This window comes from Dipodomys spectabilis, unplaced genomic scaffold (genome assembly GCF_019054845.1).
Source record: "Dipodomys spectabilis isolate Male_0828 unplaced genomic scaffold, ASM1905484v1 ptg000219l, whole genome shotgun sequence".
Classification (NCBI taxonomy): Eukaryota; Metazoa; Chordata; class Mammalia; order Rodentia; family Heteromyidae; genus Dipodomys; species Dipodomys spectabilis.
Window position 1 is genome coordinate 1299171 of NW_024870896.1, and position 14002 is coordinate 1313172.

Below are 14002 nucleotides of genomic sequence, written 5' to 3' on the forward strand. Positions count from 1 at the left end.
AGTTACCGTGCATACAGCAGGCGCTCTGAAATAGCATATACATCTCAGAACCCATCTGAAATACATTGCTGCCTGCAATGGTGATTATTGATGTATTTATTCCAGAGAGGTCGGGCAGCATATTGCTTGCCAGATTAACTTTCCTGACGCTCGGCTGGGATTGAGTTACTCCTATAAAACGAAGCCCAATTTCCGCAGGCTCCACTTGAGGCCCTCTAGAACCGGGAGCCAAACTTCCCGGCTGACCACACCCAATACTTCTCCCTGAGATACACCCTTGCTCCAGCCTGAGGACACATGAGCCAGTCCCTGACCCCTAACACAGTCGGCATGGGCCGCCAAGCACTGCGCTGACCCACTGCCCTCTGCCCAGAGTGCCCGCCTCCATCTGTACATGCTCGGCCCTGCTCACTCCCGGAGGTGAGGTGTGTGCAAAAGGCCCTCAGTGATTCTGGCATCTGCACACACGTGTACGCACAGCCTCTCTCTGGAACATCCCTGTAGGAGAAAGGAGCCTTCATTTTCTCCCTAAGAAACTCAGGTATAAGGACCCTGGGCCTCTTCTGCCCCTCTAAGGTGATCTCTTATCCAGGACCATGTGTGACTTCATGAATGGATGCCAACAGGTTGCTATAGTCTCCCGTGTTCTAACAAGGAGTATGCACGCCCCCCGGCATGCACTCCTGGCAGTGCGGCAGGATACTAGATATTCATCTGGGTGGGTGCAGGCACCCCACGCTGCCCACCTAGAGATATCACGAAGACCTGCATGGGAGTTGGCCAGAGACGTAAAGAGCCGTGATCAATCTCCTGGGCCCTAAGAACACGCCCCGGAGTTCCAAAAGGGGTCATCCATCCTTGAGGATGGGTGAGCTGGCTGCTAATACTATTTATAAAACCTCCAAGGCTGGCTGAGAATACCACAGCCTCCGGGTGGAGGCCTGGGCTGCATCTGCAAGCTGAGAGGCACCTGCGCAAGCGCACAGCCGCCAATATCTATCTACACGGAGCCAAAGCAAGGGGCGGTTGCCTAATAACCTTCACCGAAGTGGAATTCAAGCCGTGCCCATCTGACGGGCGTTCCCTTCTCCAGGGCTTGGATCACCCTTGCACAGATGATTGGAGGATAAGGATCTGCTCCTCCATCCTTGAGCCTTTCTCGTGACAGGCAGGCCCTAAGAGCCAAGCAGACACAGTGTCTACCCGACAGTCCACGCCCAGGGGCCCGTCCTGCATAAATCTGACCTGTTTTAAATGGACTGTCCCATGGAACATCCACAGTTTGCTGCAGCGTGACTTTACTTGAAAGCGGTTTGCTAGGATGAATCCAGGCTTCCAGGCAAGTCAGTCTGCTTGGACAAAACCCAAGTCAGCCCAGTAAATGATGGCTCACATGATAAAATTCTAAAGCAATATACACATAGATGAATCTAATAACTATGAACTCCACTGGGGAGCTGCTAGCTCCTCGTTGCAGTTCTGTGGTTGGCTTCTGGGCTCATTAAGGTTGTGGCAAGGTGGGTCTGCCTGGCCTTTGTCATTCTCTGCCTTCCCTGGCCTTTGCCATCTCCCCCATCACCATCTGCATTCTTAAGCCTGGGCTTATGGCAAAGTTTGAAGAAAAAAAAAAAAAGTCAGTGGGAGCAAGCGGTGGCTCACATCTGTCATCCTAGCTGCGACTCCAGAGGCTGAGATCTGAGGATCACAGATCAAAGCCAGCCGGGCAGGAAAGTCTGTGAAACTGTTCTTTCCAGTCAACTACCAAAACGCCAGCAGTTGCAATGTAGATCAAGTGGAAGAGTGCCAGCCTTGAGCAAACATGGCTAAGAGCCAGTGCCCAGGCCACGAGTTCACAGTACGAGTTCACATACCCATGCGCATGTGTGTATGTGTGCGCGCACACACACACACACACACACACACACACACGCACACACACACACAGAAGAAACCCAGAACCGTCTCTCAAGTTCAATGGAAAGCCCTTATTCCTTGGCAATATACATCATAATTTGTGATCGTAGAGAAACATAGATTCTGAGACTCAGTTACTAAGCATGTGGGTTAAATGGACCTCACAAAGCTGCTGGCAAAGCCTAGGTTTGCAGCTTAGACGTGTCACAATGTCCCATGTGTCTTGCATACTGATGACAGGGAGGGCTGCCGACCACTGGGGTAAGAGGCAGAGCATTAGGTATATACCAGGCATTTTTAAGTGGGACTTATGATCTCGCAGGCCAACAGGAAAGGCAGTAGAAGAGCAGAGGGAAAAGTGGGCGTAGGAAACAGTCCAGGTTTTAAGCCTGACCTTGACTTAGCTCTTCCGCCTATAGGTTCACAGCCCCAGGAAAGAGACCCTCACTTCGGGGTTACCCAAAGAACGGAAGAATCAAGGGCGATCCTGACTGTCTGGGTATCATCCTGCCTTCTCTGTCTTCTCTTGAAACATTCATCAGCTACAGGCAGTTTGACTTTTATTTGCATCTTAAATGTGAACACATGTCCAACAATGCACAGTGACATGTGTTCATCAGATTGACCTGCAACCCCCCTTCCCCACTCCATTACTGTATTTTAAAAAGCAGAAGCTAAAGGTAGGCATTTAGATTAAGGCTTGAAACAATGTGAACATTTAAACGACTTCATCCCCATCCAACCAAGAGCACAGGTTTATCTCAAAATGTCAAGCCGTTAGGAGGGTTAATCGCTCCCTAGTAACCATGATTGGAGACTTTTTTGCATGTGAGAGAGGGAGAGAATCACACATGCGTGATTCTCTTTTGTGTACCCATGCAAGACATCACCAATCAACTCCCCATCACACGCCATGATCCCAACGCACATCAAAGACATCACCGATCGACCGCCCCCCCCCCCCCACGTGCCACGATCCCAACAGACACCAAAGTCACACCCAGCAAGAGCTGGCACTGGTGATGAAACCTGCTTGTTATGCCTTGTGTCCTATCTAGATGCCAAGGCTAGCAGCCAACGTGATAAACAAACAGCACGTTCCAAACCATGGGAATTCAGTGAGGAAAAGAGAAATATTCCCAGGCTGATATAAAGAGGGTTTGGGATAAAAAGCTGGCTTTCTTCAAGCATCTCAGGCGTGAACCTGGACAGTAAGTTCTACTAGGCTCCAGAGCTCAGCAGGCCATAAATAACCAGGTAAGCTGCAGTGAGAGGCAGACGTGGCCAGGTGAAGGGAGGAGCAGACTCTTGTCTTCTTTCTTCCCAGCATTGCAGACCTACAATAGGCTTTCCCTTCCATCTCACTGAGATGGGTGAGGTGGGGACCAACAAGTATGGTGGCTATTTATCAGCCTTGGGGGAGAAGGTCATTGTTGTGCAAAAGAGGGGTTAGATGTAGGATTTAAATATACGTAGCACATTCTGAGCCAGTGGCTCACACCTGTAATCCCGGCTACTCAGGAGGCTGAGATCTGAGGATCAAGGTTCAAAATCAGCCTGGATAGAAAAGTCCCTGAGACTCAGCTCCAATTAACTAGCAAAATGCCAGAAATGGAGCTGTGGCTCAAGTGGGAAAAAGCTCAGGGACAGTGCCCCAGTACTAGCAACCGAAAACAACAGTAACAAAAAAACTTCTGAGTGTTGGCCAGATACAGGTTTCTGAACACCTGTGCAAAACCCAACAGCAAGTCCCAACTGCTCCTTCAACAAGTCTCTACCAACTTCTGACCTGGTGGCCTCCATTCAGAGGGCTGGAAAACTGCTCCAAGAGATTAAGACAGGGTCCTGGGATATCTCCAAAATATCTTGGCACTCTTCAGGTAGAAACCCACTTGTTTATTTTTAAAGGAAATGAGTCAGCCAAGGCCCCTGACGTTAGGCAGGCAGCTGAGATCAGATTCTGCTGCTTCATTCTGTAACCTGGGAAGATCATCCGACCCCTGCAGCCTCAGTTTCCCCAGCCATGGAATGGGCATGTCAAGCACTACCACATCTGACCACCCATTTAGAATAGCCCCACTCCAAGACTGTGCCAGGCAGTCTCTTTGGAAAGTTAAGAGAAACAGCAGCACCGGGTCTTGTCAGTTAATACTGTGCAAGGGAATTAAGTGCTACGCTTGGTTTCAAATCCTTCAGATTATACTCACTAGACTAATCTGCTTATTAGATGTTGAAATACACCCCGAGGCTTGTCTTTACTAATTATCTAGAATGACACGGCTTCAAATGCCAGGAAAGGAACTGCTTTTACAAGAATTGTTTACACCTTTCAGCACAGCCTAGAGCTGGGGGCCATTTTCTCCCTCCATCTTTCCTTTCCCATATCCTGAGTTTCTTCATGAAAAGATTTAGGTGTGTCTTGACTGCCTGTCCCACCCTGCACCCACCTTCTTTTCGAATACAGAAGGAAAACTGTTGGTGCAAGCAGAGGCATTGCTCACTGCAGCCTTGCTCTGTTGGAGAAGGAGGAGGAGAAGGAGGAAGAGGAGAGTGGAGGAGAAGAGTCATTGCCAACTGGTCACCTCTCGCTGAGGGCACCCTGCCATGTGACCCAGAGGCACAGAGTTCAACCCCAAATACACAGCCTGCAAATCCATGGATAGATCTCCTGGCCCGCAACAGATCTATCTACTGTGTCCCTTGTAGGTCCCATTCCTTTTCTGGTCACCTCTGTGGGTGCTCTGCAGCCCCTGTGCCCAAAGGGGAAATGGCAGATGACCAGCCAGGTGGGCCTGACCTGTCATGGCTCTGCCCCAGACACTGGCCATGAGGGGCCATCTAGTATGTACTCTCCTTTCTCTCATTGCTGCAGGATTTGTCCTTTAGGAATTTCTTCAGCTATGTGGAGCCAGTTACCACTTGGAGGTCACAGCGACCCTGGCTGGGGCAGGCGGGAACCGAAGATGAGCCAGCTCAGAGTCTGCAATCCAGGGCTTTGAGAAACCTGTTGGGACTTTCCTTTGCAGCAGCACACATGCGTGATGCTTATTTCTGGCCACTTGAGTATCCCCAGCATCCACAGTTTGGGTTCTTCACCAAGCTGGCTTTCTGAGCACCTGGCTAGCCTTCCAGGAAGATCTTTTTGTATTTAAAGAACTAAAATTGGTGTCTGTGACTTACAAAAAAATAATAACAATAGCCATGCTACTAGTAATCAAGCCTGCCTAGCCTACGTCCTACCTGATGGTTCCTAGGTTCTGCAAAGTCCTAAGGTTCTAAGTCAGTCAGTCACACACACACACACACACACACACACACACACACACACACACACACATACACTATTCATATATTTATACATGACTATTATGCATAGTATTCCATATAGAGAATATAAAATTCATATATAAAATAATTCCATATACAGAACATTATGGAATATGTAAGGAATAATTTGATAATGGAATTCTGTAGTCTATCTTTGGAATATATGTTATATATGGAATCCTATATATGAAATATTACTCAGCCATAAAGAAAAAATAAAATTAGGTCATCTGCAGGAAAATGGATAGATGTGGAGATCACCATGTTGAGTGAGATCAAAACAAGCTGTCTTTGCTCATTTGTCGGGGTACATAGACCTAAACTTATGAGGGAGGAGGTAATAGTCACAGAAATGGGACATGAACAGAAAGCAGGGAGTGTCTAGAAGGAGATAGTAGGGGTGGGACAAAGAAGGGACACTGAGAGGTGAAGAGGCTTGAAGGAACAGATTACCAGTTTTTATCAGCCATCTGTAAGCAATCTGTTGCTAACAGCTGTCTGTCAATCAATGCAGCATCTTGAAACTCATCAAACTGGGAGAGGAAGGAGGGAGGAATAGGGAATATGGTGGTGGCTAGGGGTGAATCCACTCTAAGTGCACTGTGGCGCATTATGGAAATATTACAGTGGAAACCCCCATCTAGAACACATGGAGGTTAGCTAAAATAAAGGTTAGTACATACTCTAAGATATCTATCTCTATTGACAAAGCTGAGCGTTAGTGCTGCGGAAGCTCAGGACTATCATGACGGGTCCACCACGCCAGGGACTCTCCCAGACTCGGCCCCCCTCGGCCCTAGCTTCCTTCCTTCTGCTGCCTCAGGGCTCCACAATGGCCCAAGGACATGATCACTCATCACTGAGGGGCTTTCTCAAAGCGGTGCTCTCTGGAAGTTGCTTTATCCTCACAGACATGCCCACCCCCAAAGCAGACTCGGCCCTTTAAGCAAAAGGGCATAAGTCCTCCAATTATGGAATGGATAAACCAAACCAAAACAAACCACAGGCCAAGGTTTCTGAGGTGTACAAGACAAGATATTTGAGAGAGACAGAGAGACAGAGACAGAGAGCAGTTACAGCTTCCACGGCAGAGTACCACAGTACACTGTCACAATTCTATTGTATTATTTTGTACCTTTTTTTGTTAATATATATTTTGTTAATTTCTAAATTAAACTTCATCAGAGCGGTGGATGAGGAGGAGACAGTGCATATAACAGATCCCCAGGACTCATAGGGGCTACTGTGCAATTCTCCCCAGCGTTGGACTCTAAATGCAGAATCTTCCCATGAAACTGACCCATTCTTGACCACGTGATCCCTGTCCAAGCCAGTTTTGGGTGAGACGGGACTGGAAAATGACAACCCGAGCCCTTTTCCTGAGTGGGTGGGGGGCCGGTAGGCAGAAGGCAGGACACCCCAAGCCCCTCCAGCCTTGTGATGACCGCAGGAGCATCTCTGGAGGCCTTCTCTGAGGACAGGAAATGGAACGAGACCTAAGGAGAGCCATCTGCTGACATTCACGTGTTTATCGGAGTGTGTGGCACCGGCCTGAACGAATGCAGCTGTTTTCCTCAGCAGACACAAGCAAATAGCAGCAGACGTCCAAACAAAGCCAGGAGCCCCATGCAAACTCCAGCTGCAAAGCACAAACACCCTCCCTCCCCATCCCCCAGACAGACAGATGAATAGATGGACAAAGGGACAGTACTTAATGGTGGCCTCTGCTTCCCCGGGTCCAGCCTGGGGATGCACTTAAGTAGAAGTAGGAAGTCAAGAAAAAAGTCTTAGCCGCAAAAGACAACTGTTTAAACAAATCCCACTCAGGCAACCCCAGGCTCTTTCTCTTCTTCCTCTTCTTCCAGGCATGTCAGAAAGATCACTCTTTGCAAATATTTGAAGCCTGTTGAATATGGTAGCAACACATTACAGGAAGCAGTTAATTCATCTACCTACCACAGCTCTGTAAAAACACCTTTTGTAAAAATACCTTTTGTAAGAATGGAGCTCACTGAAAACACTTCTGCAAGAAGAATCTGGTTTTCGGTCTGCCCTCCACCTACCCACGGCCCCCCCACCCCATCTCCATCTCTGTGTGGGGAGGGGCAGGCCTATGCTGGGGCCGATCGATCACATCGGATTGGATTACAGGCCCACCAAATGTTAACCCAGGGATTTGAATTTGATCCACACAAGGCCTCGGTGTTGTTTTCCAGAGGTCAAAGCCGCTTCCTAGGACTGGACCATAGTAAAAAAATAAAACCCTCGATCTTGTCAGCAACAGGAATTTATTCTCTCACAATTCTAGGGGCCAGAAGCCAGAAAGCAGGTGCTAGCAGGGTGGTACGCCCTCAAAGTCTTTGCTGGCGATTCTGGGTGCTGCCTCTCATCTGCAATTCCCCTCCTCCCCACACGGCTGCCCAGCCCTAGTCTGTGTCTTCACACAGCACACTCTGAGCCTCCTTCCTCTCCTCCCATTTTCTTAGGACAGCAATCACAGCAGGCTAGGGCCCACCCTCCTCCCCCAATCTCTTCTTACTTTATTTTAGCACTATCTGAATTTGAACTCAGTGCCTTGTGTTCACTAGGCAAGTCGTCTACTAGTTGAACCTCATCTCCAGAATTTTCTATGTTTTCAGATAAGGTCTCACATTTGCCTAGCTGGTCTCCAACCACTATCCCCTTACCTATGTCTCCTTTGTAGCTGGGATTATGGATGTATACCACCAGGCGCAGCTCGCTGGTTGAGATGGAGTCGCTAGTTTTTTACCCAGGCTGGCCTTGAACTGTGATCTTCCTTCCTGATCTCTACTACCAAGAGCGGAGCTGGGATATCTTATCTGGTCTTGTTCTTTTTTTTTTTCCTCTCACATCTTCATTAGCTTTGCAAAGACTTATTTCCACAAGAAAGTCATAATTGCAAGTAGTGGAAGTTGAGAATTTAATGTTCTCTTTTTAGAGAACCTGAGTCAGCCCAAAGCATATTAGAGGAAAGTCTCCCTCACTACAACTGCAAGCTCCAAGCTGTGTACACCCACTTGCCTGCCTGAGAAAGAAGTCGGCAGAGCCAGACAGAAAGACAGGTCCTGCCAGACACCAGTGGCTCACACCTGTAATCCTAGCTACACAGGAGACTGGGATCTGGGGATCATGGTTTGAAGCCAGACTGAGAAGGAAAGTCTGTGAGACTCTTATCTCCAATTAACCAGCAGCAGAGCTGTAAAGCCAGAAGTAGAGCTGTGGCTCAAGTGGTAGAATGCTAGCTTGGAGCAAAAAACTGTGTCCAGGCCCTGAGTTCAAGCCCCAGGAAAGGTAAGAAAGAAAAGAAAGGAAAGAAGGAAGGGAGTGAGGGAGGGAGGGAGGGAGGGAGAGAGAGAGAGAGAGAAAGAATGAATGAAAGAAATGAAAGGAAGAGAGAAAGAAAGAAAAAAGAAAGAAAAGAAAGAAAGGAAGGAAGAAAGAAAGAAAGGAAGAAAGGAGGGAAGGAAGGAAAGAGGAGAGAAAAAGAGAAAGAACCAATGCTGGTATTTCCATGGATTGTAGCCAGATCATAATCCTGGCCACCTTCTGGGTTGCTTGGTATCTGGCCAACAAAATCCCTTTTTAAAACATGTATAGTTTAAGTTTCTATCACTTACAACCAAGATATTTGACATACCCAGCAGTAAACAGCATTGTATAATATAAATTCAAATAGCATTATAGAAAATAAATTCATATGCTGGGGGATTTATTAAAAAAAACAACAACCAAGAACAGCCAGGAGTTAATGGTCACACACACACACACACACACACACACACACACACACACACACACACACACACACACACACACAGTTTTATGTATGTGTATGCCATCCTGGGGCTTGAACTTGGGCTCTGTCCCTGAGCTCTTTTTGCTCAAGACTAGCACTCTATCACTTGAACCACAGCTCCATTTCCAGTTGTTGTTTTTTTCTGGTAGTTATTGGAGATAAGAGTCTCCTGAGCTTTCCTGCTGGGGTTGGCTTTAAATCCATGATTTGTGATTCTCAGATTGCACGCTCCTGAGTGGCCGCTGCCACTCAGCCATAAACTTACAATTGAACCATTCTCTCGACTTATACCCAATGCTTAAAATTTTCTGAGAGACTAACTGAGGTCAAATGTCAAATCAGTGAAACCCTCCCGGGTCTTCTGGTTAAAGTCAAGCACAAATGAGGGAGCAGAGCAAAGGTTCAGGATCATTTATAACTCGAACTGTGGAGGAAACTGTGGAGATCTCTGACGGTGGCAGTTGGGTAGCCAGGCACAGCTGACCAATCCTGAAGCCCTGGGTACCTGGCGAGTGCTCCCAGGGGAGTGCTCTTCTGAGCTAATCATAAATAAATCTTGTCCACAATGCTCAACAACACACAAGAATGCAGGTCAGACAAAATGACAGGGTCATTCCCCCCAAACATCCACCGGTGAGCGCTACCATGTGGCCGAAGGCTGTAGCTCCTGACCCCCAAAGTGCACATGGCCACCTCTGCTTATGATGGAGGCCAGCATGCTCCACCCCTGTTCACAACCTCCCCTCCAACCTCCTGTTCCAACCCAGCCAGCCTCCTTCTATGCCACAGCCCCCACCGATCTCTGATGCCTCATTGTTGGGGACTGGTCAGCTGTGATCTGAGCAATGCGACCCACCATGGGTGACCTCTTGAGGTCCGCTTTGCCCAAGAGTCAGACTTGCCCTTCTATGGATTCCCAGCAAGAACCAACTGGAATGCTACAACCAACCAGAACGCTACAGAGGAGTCAGGATCGACAGAAAGTATTTCCCCAGACAAAGCTGGGTCCCTCTTACCTTCTGCAAATGGCTCCCACTCGTAAAACCTGCCCATGAATGGCTTGTTGTTGTAGGATGCGCACTGCACCTCCCGGATGCTACGGCTGTTCGCGGGACATTCCTAAGGTAGAGGCAAAAGACGCAGTTAGTGCCCCACCCCTACAACTCCGATGACACCTCATCCCCCCCCATATCTGATCCAGCCTTTCTCTGCCTAAACCACAGCTTTTGAACACTCACCATTGGATTGTTAACTTGTTATTAACTTAAATTATTATTATCACTGAATTAGTATCAAGCTCCCAGGTTAGCTTTTGTACATTACAATTCTTTTTGATGCCAGTATTAGGGGCTTGAACTCAGGGCCTGGGCACTGTCCTTTAGCTTTATGGCTCAAGGTTGACACGCTAGCATGTAAGCCACAGCTCCACTTCCAGATTTTTGCTGGTTCATTGGAGATGAGAGTCTCAAGGACTTTTCTGGTAAGGCTGACTTGGAACCATGATCCTCGGATCTCAGTCTCTCAATTAGCTACAGGCCAGTGTCTGGCCTTCAGACTGTAATCTGAAATCCGCCGGTCCAAGCACTGGGAGCACTGGGAACAGGCATTGGTTCCCAGTTGGCTCGCCTCTGTGCAGGCCCTTCCTTCCCCCAGCATAGAATCATATCCATCGTCCATTGAAAACACACATCCACCATACACTTCATCCTTCTGGCCACCAGCAAGGTAAATATTACATTTGGAGGGAGGAGTCTCTAGGCCTGTGAGTTAATCCAAGCAATCCTCTGCCACTGTCTTCCCATCTTTTCTAAACTCCACTCTACATTCTAGCCATCCTTGCAAGCAGAGGCTCTGGCCCCGAGCCTGCAAAGACTTTACTGGACACGCAAACTCTGGCTCTCTCCCTGCAAAGATTCTGTCCCATGAACCTGGGATGGGATCTAGAAATCTGTGTTTTATCGAGATCACCCAGGAGACCATTCAAAGAAAACACGTAGCTCCTCCTTTCCAGCTTCTAATTGATACATGATAAATGGGGCAGAGTGAGACATTGAAAGAAGTGTGAAAAAATAAAGATCAGGGTCTGGAGATCACCACGTGGCTATAGAACACTCTGTCTTTGTAATCCACCACCCCAACCAGTTCGGATTGGGGGGACGGGGGTCTCGTTAAAGGAAGGGAAGTAGGCCTGTCAAACATGAAAAGGTACTTCCTCCACTGATCTTATAAAAGGACATTTATCTAAAGGATCTCCAGGAAATGGAAACAAGAGGTTTTTAAATTTTTTCTTTGTAGTGGTTTTAAGTTTTCTCTTCTTTTTGTCTTGTTTGTTCGTTCATCTGTCTTTGGGATGGGAGGCACAGAAATGAGGGACAAAGGGTGAACAAATGGAAAATGAACTCTACATCATGGGTGGGGAATGGGAGAAGAAAAAAAACAGGGAGAGCAAGGGAAAGGGGTGACATTATCCACAAAGAAATGTACTCATTACCCGACTATTGCCCCCTGTACATCACCTTTACAGTAACAATTTTTCTAATTTAATTTTTAAAAAGTACCTCATCTAAGACTCTCTCACTGGAAGCAAAGAGCAAGCAGAAAGGTCTGCCTAAAAGTTAATTTAAAAAAATTAAACAAACACCAACGCCACATGAATGCCAAAAGCCCTCTTCCCCTTCCTCTCTTTTCATGGTCTCTTTGCTTCTGAAAACTAAGGGATGTGGCGGTCAACGGGAGAATGTGTTCCATATCACGTAAGAATCCATTCCCTTATAACAGTGAACATGAGAACGAGGACCATGCCCGATCACTCACGCAGCGAATGGCTGACTTTCCCCGTGTGCCAAGCACTTTCCTGAAGATCCTTCCACCAGATCCTGAGAACAACTCCGTGAACAATGTCTTCCAGGGGACCTCGCATGTTACAGGAGGAGTACTCACTCAAGACTTTGGGTTGACTGATTAGTCATGGTTCAAAGAAATAAAGACTGCTTTGTACAAATGAATAATCCCTCAAGTTGGCCTGTGGAAGAACAAGCTTAAAGCAATCAGGCCATTTAGAGGAATTATTAAGATCACAAATTAAGTCATTCCTATGGACTCCATAACAGGAAATATATTTTTAATGAGGAAATTGAAGCTAATCTGTAACAGCTGTCCTATTACCCGGGAATGGAATATTAAAGCAGATTAAATTATTATTAATGAAAAGTGTAGCGACTCAGAAATGTAACCCGGGAACCTACTCTCGCTCTTTCTCCTTTGTACACGGTCACTAGCTGTGGAACCTTTGGTGAGTTACCGAAATTCTCTCTCTGTAACTACGAAATAGAGAGAGCCATGATCTTACAAGGCTATGCAGGGTAAGAAAAGTGGCCAAGGGCAATACTGGGCTTCTTGTAGGTTTTTAATACAAGTTCCATGCTATTGAAATGCATGAAGACTGGATTAACCAATACTGACGGAAATAAAATCCTACCTGCACGATTATAGCTGTACAGATGTTTTAATTATTGATGTATTTCCATACCAGTTGGTGAGTGCATCCAGCAAGAGGGCTCCAACCAAATGTCACCTAGCACCTGTGCCCACTCTTCCCCTAAGATGAGGACATCATTCAGACTTCACTATTAGGTGTTTTCTTTGGCACTACTGCTTGGTCAAACTGCACTGGACCCACAGACCCATGAACACAGATATATATATATTGCCAGTACTGGGGCTTGAAGTCAGGATCTCACACTCCTGCTTAGATTTTCCCCTTGAGGCTGGTGCTCTATGGCTTGAGCCACATCCTCCACTTCCAACTCTTTGCTGGTTAATTGGAGATAAGGGTCTCACAGACTTTCTTGTTGGGGCTGGCTTCAAGCTGCAATCCTCAGACCTCAGCCTCCTGAGTAGCTGAGCCACCAGGGCCCAGCTAAAAATATTCTTGATAGAAGCCATGCAGAACTTGGAGGTTGTTTGTTACACAGCCATAGCTAACCGATACGCCATTCAGTGCTTATCAAGTGAGCCGGTAACATATGCAAAAGTTTCAGAAGCAATTTCAGTGATAGTAGAATGTCTGCGAAGAAGTAGGGGGTGAGAAGAGAGGGAAGGAGCTACAGAGGCCGTTCATCTCACTGTATTTGTCCTGAACAATGCCAGATGAGCAAAAGCTAAGGGCGAGAGCTGTGTGCACAGGCGGCCCGAGGGAGCTTTGTACTCACATTGGTGTTGCATAGCTTGTACTGTCGATGGGCCCCGATGCAGGAGATGGCAGTAGGCCGCAGGGACTGGGGGAAACTTGGAGACACTTCGTGAGTCCCCATGCCGTGGTGGCCGCTAGAACCCGGGACGTGGAAGACACTGGAAGCTGCCAAGAAGCTCTGGTCATGCGCGGAAGGTGGCTGGAAGATGGAGGCTTTGGAGGCCTGCAGTGCAGACTGAGGACCACCATGACTGTGATCCAGTGGCTGGTGCTGGGGGAGCCAGTGGGCTGCGGGGCTGTGGCCAGGCCTGGGCGCAGGTGTCTCCTGGGCTCCCGAGGGCAGGGCCTCGGGCCTCTGCCTCCGGAGCCTCTGTGGCCTGTGGCCTTGGTCTGTCTGCAGTGGTAAGATGTAAGGTGCCTTGCCATACCCATACGTCCCAGGCCTGATGGGGCCTCGCGCCCTGTTCCTGGAGAAGCAAAACCACAGTCAGTAGGCCCGTACAGGATTCAGGTTCACTCAGGAACTCAGGGGAGGGGTGGCGAGGAGGGAGTTGGGGTGTAGCCCACAGGGAGCCCCAAAAAGTTCTTGGTGAACTATTCTTCCAACCCCATGACGTGTTTTTCCTGAGGCTATTATTCTATTTCTCACAGGCCTGGAGAGTTTTTCCCCAAGACAGGTACCAAGCGGAGCAGAGGGACAGATGTGGTCCTGGGCGGGACCTGAACTGACTTCAAGAAGATCAGAAGGGGTT

General features: G+C 47.9%; 1 protein-coding gene across 1 annotated transcript in view; it reads right to left on the minus strand.

The window, feature by feature from the left end:
• Positions 1 to 14002, minus strand: part of Thsd4 (thrombospondin type 1 domain containing 4) — a 209618-nt gene that overhangs the window by 151250 nt on the left and 44366 nt on the right. Inside the window, exons 5-6 of the mRNA XM_042697388.1 lie at positions 13270 to 13717; positions 10075 to 10177 (exon numbers count right to left, since the gene is read on the minus strand). Coding sequence (XP_042553322.1) covers positions 10075 to 10177; positions 13270 to 13717 — 551 coding nt within the window. The remainder of the gene's footprint in view (positions 1 to 10074; positions 10178 to 13269; positions 13718 to 14002) is intronic.